We start from the raw sequence: 16,503 nt of genomic DNA, 5'->3' as shown, positions 1-16,503 counted from the left end.
CAGCTGCTCTCGCTGTTCAGGATGGAATCGGCATGAAGGAATGCTGAAACGAAAATTTCAAAAGTTTTAGAGTTATAGCCATCTATATAGTAAGAAGGGAAGACTTAACGCATTTTGGAGCCTGATCCATCCCTCTCCCAGCACCAATGAATTTGGAAAGAGTGAAAAATCCAAAAGAATATGAACTTCCCCAATGGGGCACAGTTTGCAAGTACGTGCTCAACATGAAATATTTCTGGCAAATATCATTATAAGCCACTTGTTTGACTCTTGAAAAGCAGAAAGTTCAGCTTCCCGTTTCCTTATTTGTATTCTACAAAGTTTTGTTCCCCGCCCCCTTTCTTAAAAAGGCCAAGTTTTTCAATTAAACTAAAAACTCCAGCTTATTCTTTGCATGTACTTAATACAACACTTACTCTGCCTCTTTCTCCGTCCCTCAGTTGTGGCTTGGCTCCCCTTGAACTTGTAATAAAGTTTTAGAATCTCAGCTCCTTGAGAAAAAATATTTTGGCAAAGTAATCCTAAAAGCTTTAAAAAAATTCTCAAATTCAAAACCACTGAATTTAAATTCTGAACCATTACCAAGATCTTACTTCTTCTGCAATCTCCTGGGGATGTTGTGAGATTTAATTAGCTCTAGTTGGAAAATGCTTTGAAGAGGAAAGTGCCATAAAGGTGCCAAATACTGCTCCACTCATGTAGATCTAAAATGTTCAAATTATTACATCATAAAACAAATCATTTGAAAATTAATTCCTCTTCCTTGCCAGGATGACTTCAAAGGGACCTCACTTCCCCCACTACGCTGGTAGGATCGCACCACCTGAGCCCTGCAAGCTGTCCAAGCGCTGGTAATGACCAAGAACGAGGGTATTTTGAACTTCATAGCGCCTTTGAGGCCTTCTCAATTATTTAATCTTGGGGTTGTTTATCTTTGTGTGCAGTTGCAGACTTGAGATTCAGGGCGTTCTGACAGTAGGTACTTGGCTACCTTTGTAAAAGAAGACTGGGGAATCACTTCCCACTGTCTTCTAAGCAACTCAGCCCCAAGGTCTCTCTTGAGGAACATTTGGGCATTTGGCAAACATTACTTTTGGGGGATTTGATAAGGACGTGTACTTTTTCCTCGGTATGCACCATCGAATCTGGAGGCAGAGGGCTGATGGGAAGTCTGTGCAGTAAAGCAATGAGCCGCAACGCAGAAGCCCTTGTTTGTTCAATTGCTGCTGCAGGACTGTCGCGGAGCAGATTTGGACTGCTTAAAGAACCACCGCCAAAGGTAGCAGCAAAAGTGGTTTTATTGAAGTAAGATGTTGTAAAAGCGAGGCTTCACAGAGACCGATGGCAAGGTTCAATCTATTACTTACTGCACAGAGGATATAATAAAGATTCAAAGTTACCAATACAAGATTTTAATGCCCTGCGATACAAGGTTATGCACAATATCGGTCGCTTACCAAAGATCTGCAGTTGGTAAGGGGTCTCTCAACCTCGCGAGTAACCTTGAGAGGCGTCCCAACTCAAGGGGAGATCACCGCCACGCAGCCAGCTGCTTAGCAGAGAAAGCTCAAAAAAAGCTCACTCGGGCTGTCATATTTATGGAATAAAGTGGTTGGCTCATAGTCAAATTACATGCGATGGAAAAGGTAAGTATGAGACTCCTTGTACCCACAACCTCCTTTGTTCCTTGACCAAATTAGTCTTGGAAGAACCACCTGCTATTCATGTGTTAATCGCATGATCGGTGTTCCGGTTTCCAAGCTCATATATACATCAAAGCTCACCGTGTCACCCTGTTCCTGCGTGGGTTTTCAAAGAACAGGTTGGAACTAGAGAAGTTCATGACCCGGTCACAGCCTAGACCTTTACTTCCTTCGGAGCACAAACCAAACTACCACTGGTTTGGGCAAGCAGTCGAGTGTATCCATCACAAAGAGCACCCACCAGCTGAAGCAGGCAAGGGTGGGGAGCGCAGCAGCACCCGCGTGTACCACGAAATCACCATTTTACTCATCGTTACAAGGAGTACTGAAATACAGCCACTCCAAGGTGAAACAAGGTCCTACCATCCAACCTCCAACCAGTCTCCATGCTGTGCCTCCTGCGAAAGGCGAGGGAGAGCTGCCCTCGGCTGTGCCTCGCTGGGGTCCCGGCTGGTCTCTCAGCTCGCACCAGGGCTGTTTGCTGGCCATCTGTAACGTGCTTCCCGCAGAAATTCTTGAGCACAGCCACCCCAGGAGTCCCACAGTCTGCACACCAGAGCTGCAATGCCCCAGGCTGACAGCTGTACTGGGGAGGAAAGCACTGGGCTGGGAATTACTGGGAATTCCCTCTGCCTACAGCACAAGCTGTAGCTCAGACCTGCAGGACGCTGAGGACCCGCAGTCCAGAGAGCGATCCCAGAACAAGGCTCCGGGGAGCTCTGCAGTTAGGGGGAAACTTCCAGACACCAGTTTGTGACATATGCTGACACTACATCTTTCCTGCAGAAACAGCCTTTGGCTCTCGTGGGGCTAATCTAAAGTTCACACCACCATGGCCCATTATTTATTCAGCTCTGCGTGTTCAGTCTGCATTATCTGTTAACACTTGATAATGAGATAATTTCTGGGTTTGCTTTAGCTTGGGGCTTCAGACAGAAGCTTCTCTATTTTGCGTCCATAAGCCTACAAATCAAAGTATGTCAGCAAAAGACTGCAATACTCACAAGCTGAAATATGAAGCATCCTTCCCTGTGTGCAAACTGGCTTTGTTCTCAACCATATTCATATCTCAGACCAAAGAGATCATAAAAGAACAGTCACGTATTTCCAGTCTTGCTTATTCTGTTATGATCGACTCCATTGATTTCACAGGGGGAAAAAGAAAAGGGTCTCCATCATTTTTACCAACTTGGTTTTAAACAGTTCTTTAAAGAACACAGGGAAAAGAGCAATATTCCATTATAAAGAAAAACAATCAAACAAAAACAGAATAAAAATAAATGTTAGGCCAGCTTCTGGACTCCATAAATAAAGAGTTACTTGACTGACTGCACAGGAATAGTCTTGAGATCTTACATCAAGACCAGTAAAACTGAGCTTAATGCTTAACTCCCTTCTTGAGCTGCTAGTAAAGCTCTCCAGTGACCCCACTCTCACCGCTGCAGAGGTAGGAGAGAGAATGTTTTCTGTAATCGCAGAGAGCAATTATTGCCACTTGAGATTGTACTCTACTTTCAGTCTCTCCTAGGTAAGACAGCCACATCTCACCATACTCCGTAAGACAGAAGTACCTCTGTGAGGAAACTGGAACTAATCAATTCAGGGAAAAGTAGAACCAAATGCCAAGATCTGAACATTACGGACCACTGCAATGGGTTCCCCTTAATCATTGCAAAATGATAACATATTTGCCGTGACTGGGAATTTCAAGAGCACATGATACCAAAAACTCTGCTCCCATCACGCCAGTGGATTTGTTCTATTAGGGTAAGACTCAACTACTCAGCACTACCTGCCTGAAAAGCACAAAGCCATTCAAAGCTATATAATTACGTTCAAGTGAACAGAACAGAGTAGTGGGTCAAAAGCATGTCTTGCAAAAATCTAAAAACAAAACAGGAAAAAAACCCCAACCCACGCCAACCCCCCGACACTGTTGCATTTGGCCCCATATTCTTAGCAGGGACTACGCAAAATGCAAACTACATAGAGAAAGGATAACACTGGTCAAGTAGGATACATATTACATGCCTGAGACATTAAGGAACATTTTTAGAAAAAGGGTGAAGATGGATTAAGAGCGTGGGGTGCAAAGTTATCTCGCTGCTGTCCTTCAGATAAATCACTGCCTTTTTCATGCCCACAGGAATACAGGAACAGCAGCAAGGTAGGCTCCTATGGACTAGAAGAAACTTATATCAACTTGCACTGTGCAAAGAAAAAACACCCAATCAAGTGTTGCACTTTGATAATCAAAATGGCACCTCAACCCTCACAAAGATACAAATTCCAGAGACAAGTACGTTAATTTATCAATAAAAAGTAGCACTGATAAATAAATTAATTGATATAAAAAAAGAAAAGAAGATATTGACACATTTTGGGGTAGAAGAAAAGTCACCTTCTCAGCCCACATGCGCTTGTTTTATTTACATATCCACAAATACCATGAAACACCATCCCAGCCCCCCCACTAGCAGCATGGTCACATGAATTCCATAGATGAGCAGTTCATTCATGAGGCTGAAGTCTACCCGCCTTCGCCCCAGTAAGAGGAGGATGATGGAGAGTTTGTACTGGAAACGCAGAAAGATCCGGATGCCAAGGTACTGAAGGCAAAACAAGATAGAGAGTGCCACCCAGAGGATGGAGGTAAACAGGCTGCAGCTGAAGTACAGCAGGAAACGGATGAATCCATACATCCATCGGGATTTGAGATAGATGTCGAAATTGTTGTACTTGGTGCGCACCAAGTGAGTGGTCCTTACCGGGCCACAGGCCGAATGCAGGCAGGTCGTGTGGGGGCCGTGGAACGAACGGACCCGGCGGGGAATGGGGATTACAGGCATCAGGCACCCCACCGGTCACAGAGTCCCAGGGCAGGATTTACAGGGCACATATCAAATATTATCCATTAACATGGAAGAGATCCAACAGCCTGGGAACGCTAACTCTTTGCTGAATTTCCAGGAAGGAAGAGACCTGCAGGAAGGCAGAGAAGGAAAACACATTTAAGTAGCCCCAGCAGGAAGAGAGGCAGCACGGCAGATACTCTCCGGCTGGGCGGTTACTTACAACTGCTTTGCAAAACTCAATTTCTTCGCCTCAAACAACTTTGCTTTGCTTCTTTGCTTACTGTTTACCAGGCAGACACATCTGAATACAATTCTGTTTCCATCATCACCAAGTCAGATTCCAAACAGCTCCCTAGTAGCATGTTGCATGCACTAGTCGTAACCTGTTAGAAGCTTTACAGTGTTAATGCAGGAAAGATAAGAACTTTGTTCTGGAATTATTCTGGCTAATTCACAGATCCTTCTTAATCAAACAGCTGTCCTGCAACAGGCCACCCATGCGAGTAGTCATATTAATGTGTGTGTTTGCATTGGATCATATTTCTTTTAAAGGAAAGAAAAAAGTTCTCCAAGCGCTTTTGCAAGTGAATTCTACAGCCCAGACGCAGCGGTGATTCTAGATTTCTGCTCATTTCAAAACTTGGCAAAGCTTCACCAAATAAACAAACTGAAAATAATGAAAGGCCTTGCAAGAACAATGAGGCAATCATGTTTTTCACACTCTACAGGATGTACCTCCCCTTGCTCGGCCGAGCCTTGCGGTCTCGCTGTCATTGCATCCAATGGCAAGGCAGCCTTTCAACATCTACGAGTTTATTTCTCCCTTTGGGACCCGCAGAGATAAGTGAAATATCTTGATCTTCTGGAGTGTTTAGGATTTATAATCTTAACATCCTTCCACACACCCATTGTTGTTATGTGAGTGATGAGCAGTAGCCTGTTAGCTGCTCTCTGCTTCACCCCAGGCTTATGATGTGCCAAATTCCGGGAATTATAAAATGACAATGCACTCATCAGATAATGCTAGAAAACAACAGGGACTTCCTCAGCCTCCTCGCACACCCAGGCGTTCAGACCCAAGCGTTCAGATCTGGGCAGATCTTTCCTTTGTTGACCCAGAAATCCTATCACTCTTAAAACTAAAGTAATTCGAAAGTTACTTCAAGAATTTTTTACTTTGTTACTAACAAAACTAATCACAGAGTAAATGATAAGGCTGCAGGAAATTGTACTCTGATATCAAAAACCTTCTCTGATACAATGTGCATCACTGGGTAAGTGTCTTCACTGCTTCCTGCCTCAAATTACATGTAAATGGAAATTGCAGTTCTGATCTCTTCTGCTTGGCCCCAGGTTCTAATTCCTTTTTGCCGTTACAGAAATTTGCAGGCAATCTGTTGGCTCTACATGAATCAGGGACTAATAAAAGGAGCATGGGTTAACTTATGATTAAGGAATTTAGGAAATCGAGGTCTGTTCTCAATTATCAAAGACAGCCTCATAATTTTAAGTGCCTCTTTGCCATAATTTCCTGTCTGTAGAAAGGAAATACTAAGCAGCTCAGAAGTGTGTTACAAGAATGTATTTTGCAAGACATATAAATTGGTCAGATACTAAACCAACGCTACTTAAAAACAACAGTTTTGTGCCTGGAGCATGCAACTGAACATGCTTCCCACATGCAGCATATATACCGCTCAGCGTTCCTTTTCAGAGATATTTTTGGAGGACTAAATTAGCCAGGTAGGTTAAAATTCACATACTCTGGATTCAGAGCATTCAATTTCTGACAACGCAGCCTCTCCTTACAACCTCTTTCACCAGGACACAACAGACAGCTTATCATTTTCCAGCAACCTCTTACATAGCTGCTTAATCTGAGTCCCTGAGCAGCGACAGGGACATCAGCGCGCACGCTGTTAGAGCACTCAGCAAGACCATGCCTGAGCGGCGGAGCACAAACCCCGCTTGCATAAGCTGTAGTCGGTGGGGGCAAACTCAACACGCCGGCTTCATGTCTGAGCCCTGGTTTAGAAGAGGAGTTTTATTCTGACAAAACCTTCAACAGATAAATCCAAGAGAACCACTCAAACGGCTCAGCTGCAGAGACTTACTCTTTGCGAACAGCAGCAGCTCGTTCCCATTTACTGTGCCCACCACATAAACGCACCTTTGGTAGGTTCATGCTCTTTAGATAAACTCAAATATCAACACTGGAACAGCCACGAGCAAAGGGACATTGTGAGAATAAAATAAACTTTTTGAAATATTACATTTTTAATGGTGCTGCCATCCACTCAGCAGAAGGTCGGTAATCCGCTGCCGTTTCTGGATGCCACTTAATTCTTGTAACAAAAAAGTGAAGTTTTCCTGTGACACCTGGCCTTCTAGGAAGAGTGAAAGAAGCTGCTAAGGTGCTTCAGAGACTCACAACACTCTACATATGAGTTGATCTAAAAGATAAAACGAGAGAGTGAGTTGCAATTTGCTTATATTGTGTGTTAAAAAGTTCAGAATTACAAGGCCCGTCCCCACGCATGAATTTTTAATCCCATAAAGATTCTAAAGAGAATCACACACTCAATAATATATGTATGGCAGCTTACTGACACACGCTGGAAAGAATCGGCTAGCTTGTATTCAGTGCCATATATAAAGACAGGGCAGAGAAAATCACAGACAAAGAACTCTTGTCAGTCACCTTCTCCTATCACAGAACCATCACCGTTCATCCAGGGCGTACGAAACACGATGCAGAGAGCACGCACAGCCAACGTCTTCCAAAGAGAATATAGAAGAGCAGGCCCCCAAACCTATACGTTGGCATGTGATGCCTAGAAACAGATTTGGACACCCATTCCTCAAGATCTTTTTTTTTGGGGGTCTGTCTGTTTTAAACCACATTGCTGTGAGGCTGGAAAGTTGAGTCAGTCTCTTCTGGGTATCATCCTACAGCTCAAAGGATTTCAACTCTAAGGCCCAGGGAACTCAACGTCAGCCATGCTGCTGTTACCCCAAGCATCACATTAATGATGGCCTCATCAGGAAGTTAAAAATCTGAATAACTATTCACTTTGGTGAGTTTTCACTCCCTCTCCTTTAAAAATGGAGCATATGAGGAGAAAGCTACCGAAATACAGTGCTACTTCTCTTCATCTATCACACATTCCAGGCAAGGTCTGCTGTTGCTCAGGGTACTCGTAATTCGTGGAGGAGGAGGGATGACAGAAAAGACCGCAACGTTCACAGATGACAGGACCATCAGTCAGGACCAGCAGGACCGAAGCGTTCCAGAAGGAGCCAAACAAGGTTAGGGACAATGGCAAAGAAAGGTTAGTGCTGATAAATGAAAGCAGGGAGTAGCGGAAGGAGGGGAAATTCGAACTCCTCCTACATCCTACCAGATCCTAAATTAAACCGCACCGACTTGGGAAAGGAACCGAGGGCAGGAAGCTCAGCCAGGACTACCCGCGGCCTGCGAGGTCCAAAGTCCAGCCCAGACAAGGCGGAGCCCCGCCGACCGGGCAGGCAGCGACAGCCCCGCACGGACACCGGGGCACGGCTGCGACTCACCTCAGGGAAAGCAGAGCCCCGCCGGGAGGCAGCGCCGGGGTGGGCAGAGAGGGCGGCCGGGCGCAGGGGCCCCCGGGCCCAGCCCGCACCCGCAGGCCGCGCTGCCAGGGGAGGCCCAGACCGGCAGGCGCGGGGCCGCGGCCCACGGCCCCCCCGCGGACGGCGACCGACCGCTGTCGCACCCACCGGGCCCAGCGCACCCGCTGCCCCTCGCTGCGGGCCCCAGCGCAGAACGGGCCTGGGGCGGAGGCGGCCGCCGCAGCAGGGCGAGGCCCGGGCCGCCGCCGCCTGCGCCCGGCCCGGGCCCCAGCTCCGGGGCGTCGCCCCGCACTCACCGTCCTGCCCATGGTCCCCCGCCGGGCGGCGGCCGCCGAGGCCAGGCGCCCCGGGCCCGGGCTGATGGAAGGCCCGGGCCTACGGGCGAGCGCCGCAATGCGCATGTGCAGGGGGCAGCGGCGCTCCGGTTCCGGCCGGTGGCGGCGACGACGACGACGGCGGCGGCGGTCAGGGAGCGGCCGGGAGGCGCGCGACGATGGCGTCATCGCGCCGCGCCGCCCCCGCCGGCCGGAAGCGGGAGGGCGCCGCCGTTGCCCGGGCAACGCGGAGGCGGGGGGGGGGCGAGGAGAGAGCGGCCTGCGGCCGGGGCTGCCGGCTGTGCGGCCACCTCGGCGGGCCCGGCTCTGCCGGGAGTGCCGGGGGGTCCCGCCTCCGGCCTGTGGGGCCAGGCAGGGGTGGCAGACAAGCCTTGCCAAGGCAGATGGAGCCTGGAAGGTCGTTTCCGACGTAAACCGGACCGGCAGCAAACACCGCTGAGGGGATCGTGGGTCCGGCTCGGTTCGTCACCACACGCAGGGGTTTCAGCTGTCCGGACCCCGTGGCCTAGGGCTGGACCTTGTCCTGAGGGTGCTGGGACATCCCCAGTAAAAGAACCAGCTGCAGAGCGTAGGCCGTTGCCTGAAACAAGAGCGTGGCAAAGATTTCTGCAAGCCACTCGTGGGCTGGGCCTTTTCTGGCTCTGAGCGCGGTTTCGTGGCCAGGCGGATACCGCGTGTGGGCTCGAGGGTCGGATCCAGGCTTGCTGAGCGCGTGGGGCAGCGCGGGCAGTTGCGCGTTAGGAGTCCGTGTCCCGGGAGAGCCCGCGGCGCTCCTGCCTGGGCTCCCGGGAGGGACCGGGCTTCTCCCAGGGCCTCACCCCGCTGAAGGAGCTCAAGCACTTTTAGAAAAGCAAGGCAGTAAAATTGCAGGTGTAGGAGACCCAGACTTGTGGGGAGGCCAGAAAGACCCAAAAAGTTCCGAAAAAACAAGCAGGTGGAGGGAAATTCAAAAGCAATATAAAGAGAAGGAAAAGAAACTTCCTCCTTGCTGTTTTCCCTGAGATGTAATTAGGATTTACTTTCTGTAATGGAAAGAATACGGAATTTTTTCATTGGCTCCCTGCCCCACTTGCTGTCTAGGCACTACCACGGTGGAAAAACATTAAATAATAATAACTCCAGCCATCTGCCAATGCTAAGACCTGCCGCCCTGCACAGGCAGTTGAGGCACCCGGCCAAATACCTCCCAGCCTCCCAGCTGCCTCACCGACGCTCCTGCTCGGTTTCGGTTCCTCCCCGTTCGCCTGCGGTAGCGCCCGCCCTGCAGAGCAGTTTTATTCTGCAAATATGATGTGGGGCCTGAGGTGCAGGACGTACATCAGGGGGAAATTATAGGCAAGGTAATGAGCGGCGGTGTACTCCTAGCAAATTGCCATTTCTGTGTCTCCCACATACCTTCTGGTGGGAGGGAGAAGGGGAGGTGCGAAGCCGATACGTTTTCCCAATAGCGTGAAACTGGGAACATCTGTTTAGTGACTAGGATAAGCAGGGAAGCCACGTTCCATTTATTTCCCTCCGCCATTGCCTGGGACTGGAGCCACAGCCCGGAGACGGGAATTTCAGCCCAAGCAAACAAAATTATGAAGGTACTTTGGCTTTCCAGCTTTGCCTTGGAGAATTACAGGGATGCTGCTGAATGCAAGTGCTGCGACGGGGGGCTCCTGGCATCCTGCAGAAGCCCCTCAGGGTGGGAAAGGAGGTCTGGAGGTCTTTCCTAGCCTCTAGAAAAAGCCAGGCAGCTCCACTGAGCGACCCCACGACCTAAACACGTGTGTGCAAGGGTGCGCCGCAGCGGCGTCAGTGCCGAGACCGACCCTTTTAATTTCTTAGGTCAGGATGACAAAAAAGCAAGAGGGCCCCATTCAGTTTTCTGCCTGAAATATTTTGACCCCTTTGCTGCTTAAATGAATGTGTACCTTCCTAAAAAATAAACTGTCCTCAGGTCAGGCGTGAATGGAAGCTTTGACATTCAAAGAGAGAAGATCCTGCAGGAGCGCTTGTAGTTCAGCCCGAAGGGAACCCGCCCACAACACTCCGGCAGCGCTCTGGGCTGTATTTCTTTCCTGTGCTAATTTTACTAAAGACACAACTCATATCCCTGTTGATTGAACAGTTTTGTGTTGACAGCGTTGAAGATTTGTGATGAAACTTATCATCAGCCCAGAGAGCGGGCCATTAGTACTAGTCACAGCGGCCAGCTAGTGCTGATATATTTTATGGCACGCTTCGAAGACAAACATACACATTTATATGTCACTTGTTGCAATATAAATGCTAACTTGTACTTCTTTCAAAACTTTTAATGAATTGTATACATTTCACAAGATTTATAGCATGAACCGAATGGCTCAAAATATTACTTTAAACATATTTGTCACTTTGGCAACAGAACAAAAAAAATCTGGAAGATATTGCGTTTAGAAATAAATCATAAATATATGCATCTTAAAAGAGTTTATTTCGGTCATTAATAGTTGATGGCCCCCCCCAGTGCAGGATTTAAAGTTAAATTATGCAAAATCAAAAACAAACCTTATAATACTTAATCAAACATGCATAAAACTGTCAGGGCCAAATAAATTCTCTCAATTAACTTGCTTCAGATTGTGATTGCATTTACTAATTTAATCAACACTAGAATAATTTGGAGACCGGGTAATGATAAATTACTATGGTGCTGCACATGAAGGGCCGCTAAGGTAGTGTGCTGAGACAAGAATGCAAGAAATGCTTCCTAGGCTGAGGGCAAAAAAGCAACAGCTGAGTCGTCACAGTCGTTTTATAATGGAAACGTCTTCTTATTCCCATTTGGGGGGGAATTTTTTCCAGTAAAGGCTTTAAACGCCCGTCATGGATAGACCTTGTCTGGACGAATGACTTCCATGTTAGCCCACGGAGTCAATCTCATCTCAATCTGAGATGAGCGAAGAAGTCAAACCTAGCAGGCATTCCCTCCACATTTTTCACTCATTTTGTGAATGTGATCTTTTGCTCCGAAAGCCAGGCTAGGAACCGCGACTTCCAGCCCTGCTTTCTGGCACCGATTCATACTTTGGCCTCGGTCAAGTCATTTAGGCTGGAGCTGGAGTACCAACCCTGTAATATCGAGATGTCCTTTAGCTCAATCCTTTTGCACTTTGAATGGATCTGCACTTACAATAAAATGGGTCTGACCCCTGTCTAGAAAAAGCTTTCAATACTATTACTTGCGGAGAGCTAAACATCTCATTTTTGCAAGCGTAAGCAAGGTTTTATGGAGAGGTTCTCACTTACAGGTTCACGTGAAGGAGGCTGTAAGGTATTCAACCCTATAAAATACCTGGACCTCTGAAAACCAGACCTTTATTTGGTCTTTAACCTTTCTACACCTGTTTTACAAAAAATAACAATGCCCATATAGCTGCTGTAGGAATGAACTCGTCATTGCAAAACTCTCCCTCTCTCTCTCTTTTCTCTCTCTCTGCAAAATATACTTCCCAGATGCTAACTGACCATTTTTGTCACCTTTTATTTGAAACAGGGATTGTGCTTTATAAGTATATAGCACCTAGCACTTTTTGGTCACCAGTAGAAATCCGTAAATAAAAATCTGTGTGCTGAAAAGTACATCCAGAAAGACAGCTAACAAGTTTCCTTCAGTGACCCAGAAACAACTACTTCCACAGTAATTCTATAGCCATATAGATAGCCATAATTCTTAAGGTCGTAAAGATAATAAATGTATTAACATGCTATTTTTCAAACTAGCATTCACCGCTGCCTTCCAGTCCTATCCAAAAACACCATTCAAAACCAACAGCATCTTGTGCAAACTCCCTTGGGTTTTGCTGAGCCAGCCTGTAAAGCTGAAATATAACAAATTAAGGAATTAATTCTTTCCTTTTCCTTAAAGGAGATTTAGGGTCAAGCCTGGGCCTTAAATTTTAAATGTAATCGATCCTCCCTGCAAATCTAAAGTGCAAAAGCTTGTGAAATAATTTTTCCTTATTACTTCGTTCCAGATCTCATCTCTTAGCTGAAATGTCAGCTTTAATCAGTTTGAAGAGATTTGCATGTGGTAAATAATAATGCAGTGTATTAGACTAATCAAATAAAAATATATGTGGCAGAAAGCGGAACTAATTCCCACTTCTGCAGCACTGCAATACCCGCGGGCAGCCCCCGAGCAGCTCTCGGAGCCCCCGGCTCTCCGGCTCTCCCACCTCCCCAGGAAATCAGCGGGGCTGCAAAGCGGCAGCCTCGGCTTGTGGTGTTAATTCGGGGTTTCGGTAGCTTCGGAAACCGAGGGAGTGAGCGACGTACACGCATCCCCACACCCCCCCAACTAAAATACACACTGCAAAGCTGGAAAGCAGCAGTGCCAGGTAGGAACGGCAATCCCAGCGCAGGTGGTAAGGTTGCAGAGCACAATGAGGGCAGGCTGCCGTCTCCCTGCAGGAATCCTAGCTCCTGTAATACTTTTATAGATATATATTTTACAGGTGACTTGTGAAATATAAAACTAGACCAGTCTGCAGTTTCTAAAGAAATAAATGGTTCGTGTGAGGCATGGTGAGACAGTAATGTTTGATGTATTCAATATACGTGACACACCAGCATGCTTTCTGGCATAATAATCTGCCCCGTGCTGCCGCCAGCCTTCGCTGCGCTAAAAAGCAGGCAAGGCCGGGGGATGCTCGGTGGGGCTGGGGGCAGCCTGCCTCCCTTCTGCCCCCGCAAACCGCTCCCTCCCCGCCACGTGAAACCGGACGGGAAGAGAAAGACCGGCGACGGTGTGGGTGGGATCCCAGTGAACCCACAAAAAGTTGAGAGACATAAAAAAATGTGTGTCATCCTATAGTGGGGACACTTAGCTGCCCCGATAACACAGCCAAAGACAAAGCCTCACTAGCCCGGCTGTTCCCTCCACCTCTGGAGAACGGGAAGAGCGTTATTTTAGAGAGGCTGGAGTCGTGGAAAGATTCCTGCTGACCTCCGGGGGCTGGAGCAGGAGCCAGCTGCGCACATATGGTGGGTGAGAAACTGTCTCTAAAACAAATGAAAATAGAATCAGACGCTTTGCCAGGGACAGGACTCCTGCCAAAGCTTGTTGCTGCATCATGTTGGCTAGCCCCGATCTGGCTGATGTCAGAAACTGCCTATTATGCAGAAAACTCTTGTGGAGAAGTGTCATTATTGCCTTCTGTTCATTTGTGGGCTAGGTCTAATGTAAGCACGAAGCGGTAAAACAGACCCAATCCGTATCTGCCTTGTGAAGCTGAGGTTTGGTGGGCAGGCTCGGGAAGCCCCCCAGCCCCTCTGGCTCTGCCAAGCACTTCTCGGAGGGTGATGTTTCAGGGCAAAGTAACCCCTTTTCTCTGGGAATCTCAGTTCCCTGTTTTTCCATTCATTCATAATGTATCTCAAATCGTATCAAGGTAGGAGCAGACGGGTCCTCTTAAACTCATTGCGTAGATCCGTCAGGTCTGTGCAGAGGAGATCTGTCTGCTCCAGGGTCATTTCAGCAACACCAACCTGCCCCTGGGTCAGCAGCAGAGCTGGGGCATGTCGCGTCTCCAGCATTTCCAGTGCCCCCGTCTCTATGTTCAGAGGTATTTTAACACTCCAGGAGGGTGCTCAGCACCACACCAGCACTGAGAGCAGAAAGGCTTTGGGGCAGGGAATTTGCACGGCCCCTTGTGTGACAGGAGCACACCATGGCTCTGCAGATAACTAGCAGCACTACCAGCAGCTAAACGCTAAGAGCCGCCCTGGGAGCCCTGCACTGGGCGAAATGCGAGGACTCGGATTGAGCTCTTCAGTGAGGAAACACAGACCCGGTCTCACTCCATCATTCCCTAACAATTTTCTGGAGAAAAACAGATGACAAGGAAAAACCACAAACACAACCAAGATATCCAGGCAGACTTGAACTTTTACCTCAGCCAGTTCTCCTTCCATCCCTTTTCCGATGCTTAAGCCTCAGTTATCCAACACCTGCATTCAGGGAAAGGGCAGGCGCTCAGGGAAGATGGAGAGTGACAGGAGAGAGCGGAGACAAACCTTCGCTCGGCAAAGGTGTATTTCGCCGAGCTCCCCCCCCCGCCTCCGTCCCTCTGGTGTGAATCAATGAAGCCATCTACTCTGGGCATTGGCTAAATGTCAAATTTAGAGACAGCATTCATTTTTCTGAGATCAATGGAAAGCCGAGTTTGCCTATATTTCTTAAGCATCGTTACAGAGCATCAGTCAGTGCCCAAGCCCCCCGCTCGCCAGGATTAGCTGTGCTGGCATCATTTTTAGCACTAGGGGGTTCACTGGGCCAGGAATCCTCCAGTGCTTTTCGTTAGGGTGCAAAAATACGTCCGTCATATTTTAAGGTAAATTACTGTAACAGTTCTTTTTTTTAATTATTATTCTTTTTTTGAAACCAGCCGGGAAGAGCAGGTGAGCAGCTCCCAAACCGAGAAACCTCCAGTGCAGCACCTCCCATCTCAGGAAGCACATTGCGAGGATCAGCCTCGAGTCCCCACGACGTGTCACCCGTGGGTCCCGGGGCGTGGGCAGGGCCCTGGGGGGGGGGGGTGGGGGGGGTGTCCCCGCGGCGTGGCCGAGCGCGGGGCTGTGCCTGCGGCCACGTCCCGCGTGGCGGTGCTCCTGCCCCAGGGATGCTGCTGCTGCTGCCGCTGCTGCTGCTGCTGCTGCTGCTGCTGCTGCTGCTGCTGCCGCTGCTGCGACGGCCCCGGCAGCGCCGGCATCAGCGAGGCAGAAGCAGGGAGGGGGGAAAAGAAGGGGGAAAAAAGCAAGTCCAAAAAATTCAAAGCTTTGAATTCAGCGCGTTACGCAGTGCCAAGCCTCTTCTCCAAGGCTTTGCAAAGCCTCTCTGCAGAGAAGAGGTGTTAACCAGGCGCGCTCCCCCTCTCCTCGGTCCCAGGGCGGTGGGTGTCCTGTCCCGTCCCTCCTGAGGTACCAACGATGCGCGATGGGAACGGGGTGCATGCGGGAAGGACCCTCAGTGGGAACCCCCTGCATCATCCGTGGCCCTGCAGGCCCCTGAGCCATCTCCGCCTCTGGTTCCTGGGGAATAAAGCAAACTCTCTCATTTGCGTGGGGCAAACTGCACCCTTTGTCCTTTTGCCAAGCTGAATTTTGCCCCTGTGTTCGCAGAGGAACCGGCACTGGCTGCCCAAGGTGTCTGAGGAGGAGTTTGGCCTCAATTTAGAAAAATGCTTTGCTGACAGTTTGAGAGAAACTTCTGGTGCTTAATACATTTCAGGAGTCTTTTTGACATTGCTTATGCTTAGACTGTGTAGTGCAAAGGAGAAAATGACTTTCCAGCATCATAACAGCAGCAACACCCATATCAATAAAAATGATCAAGTAAAAAGGAACAAAGGATTTATAAGACAAAACTATCTTCAAATATATCCACAACTAACAGCAGTGTCTTTTCAAAGACCCTGTGCCCGGCTGGTGGGTGGCCCTGCAGCACCCTGCTCAGGGAGCGCGGCAGGGCGAATCGTGCTCCTTTCTCCCTAACTTTCCTGAATTTGTTGCCGGCAGATCAGCCTGTAACTTAATGGTGCAACATTTTGCAAGCAAGAACACTGAGGAGACAAAAACCCAAAGCCCTCATCAATCACAGCCTGGTTCCTGGTACAATTAGCAAGTTCTATTAAGAATGACACTTGTAGCACAGAGCAAAGTGAGGTGCACCTAATATTATAATACTGCATGTAAAAAAGGGAAGGCTTGAATTGCATTAGCATTGCATTAGATTCCCATGACTTTTTATATCAGCACTTGTGAGTTATTTATGAATTCATTTATTTACAAGGACAGCCCTTTCTGCATTCAGTTGCCATGGTTGCTTTAACTCCTGTATCCTATTAATTCTGGATGTTATGAAATAAATATAGATCAGACAATCATTGTGTGGTGGGCTTTTTTTTTATTATTCTTATTTTACAGTTTGATTCCCTGTGTCCTGGCCAGAAAGGCTTTAACACCAGGCATCTC

At 48.2% G+C, this 16,503-nt stretch overlaps 1 protein-coding gene across 1 annotated transcript; it reads right to left on the bottom strand.

Moving 5' to 3' along the window:
• Positions 1-4,081: 4,081 nt before the first annotated feature.
• On the bottom strand, positions 4,082-8,527 carry TMEM250 (transmembrane protein 250). Its single transcript, XM_050907950.1, has 3 exons — positions 8,467-8,527; positions 6,832-7,011; positions 4,082-4,685 (listed from the first exon to the last, which is right to left on the bottom strand). The coding sequence occupies exon 3, from the start codon at positions 4,550-4,552 to the stop codon at positions 4,133-4,135; it is 420 nt and encodes a 139-aa protein (XP_050763907.1). The 5' UTR covers positions 4,553-4,685; positions 6,832-7,011; positions 8,467-8,527; the 3' UTR covers positions 4,082-4,132.
• Between the last annotated feature and the right edge of the window lie 7,976 nt (positions 8,528-16,503).

This window comes from Gymnogyps californianus, chromosome 18 (genome assembly GCF_018139145.2).
Source record: "Gymnogyps californianus isolate 813 chromosome 18, ASM1813914v2, whole genome shotgun sequence".
Lineage (NCBI taxonomy): Eukaryota > Metazoa > Chordata > Aves > Accipitriformes > Cathartidae > Gymnogyps > Gymnogyps californianus.
The sequence above is the reverse complement of the archived record's forward strand: the minus strand, read 5'-3'. Positions and strand labels throughout refer to the sequence as shown.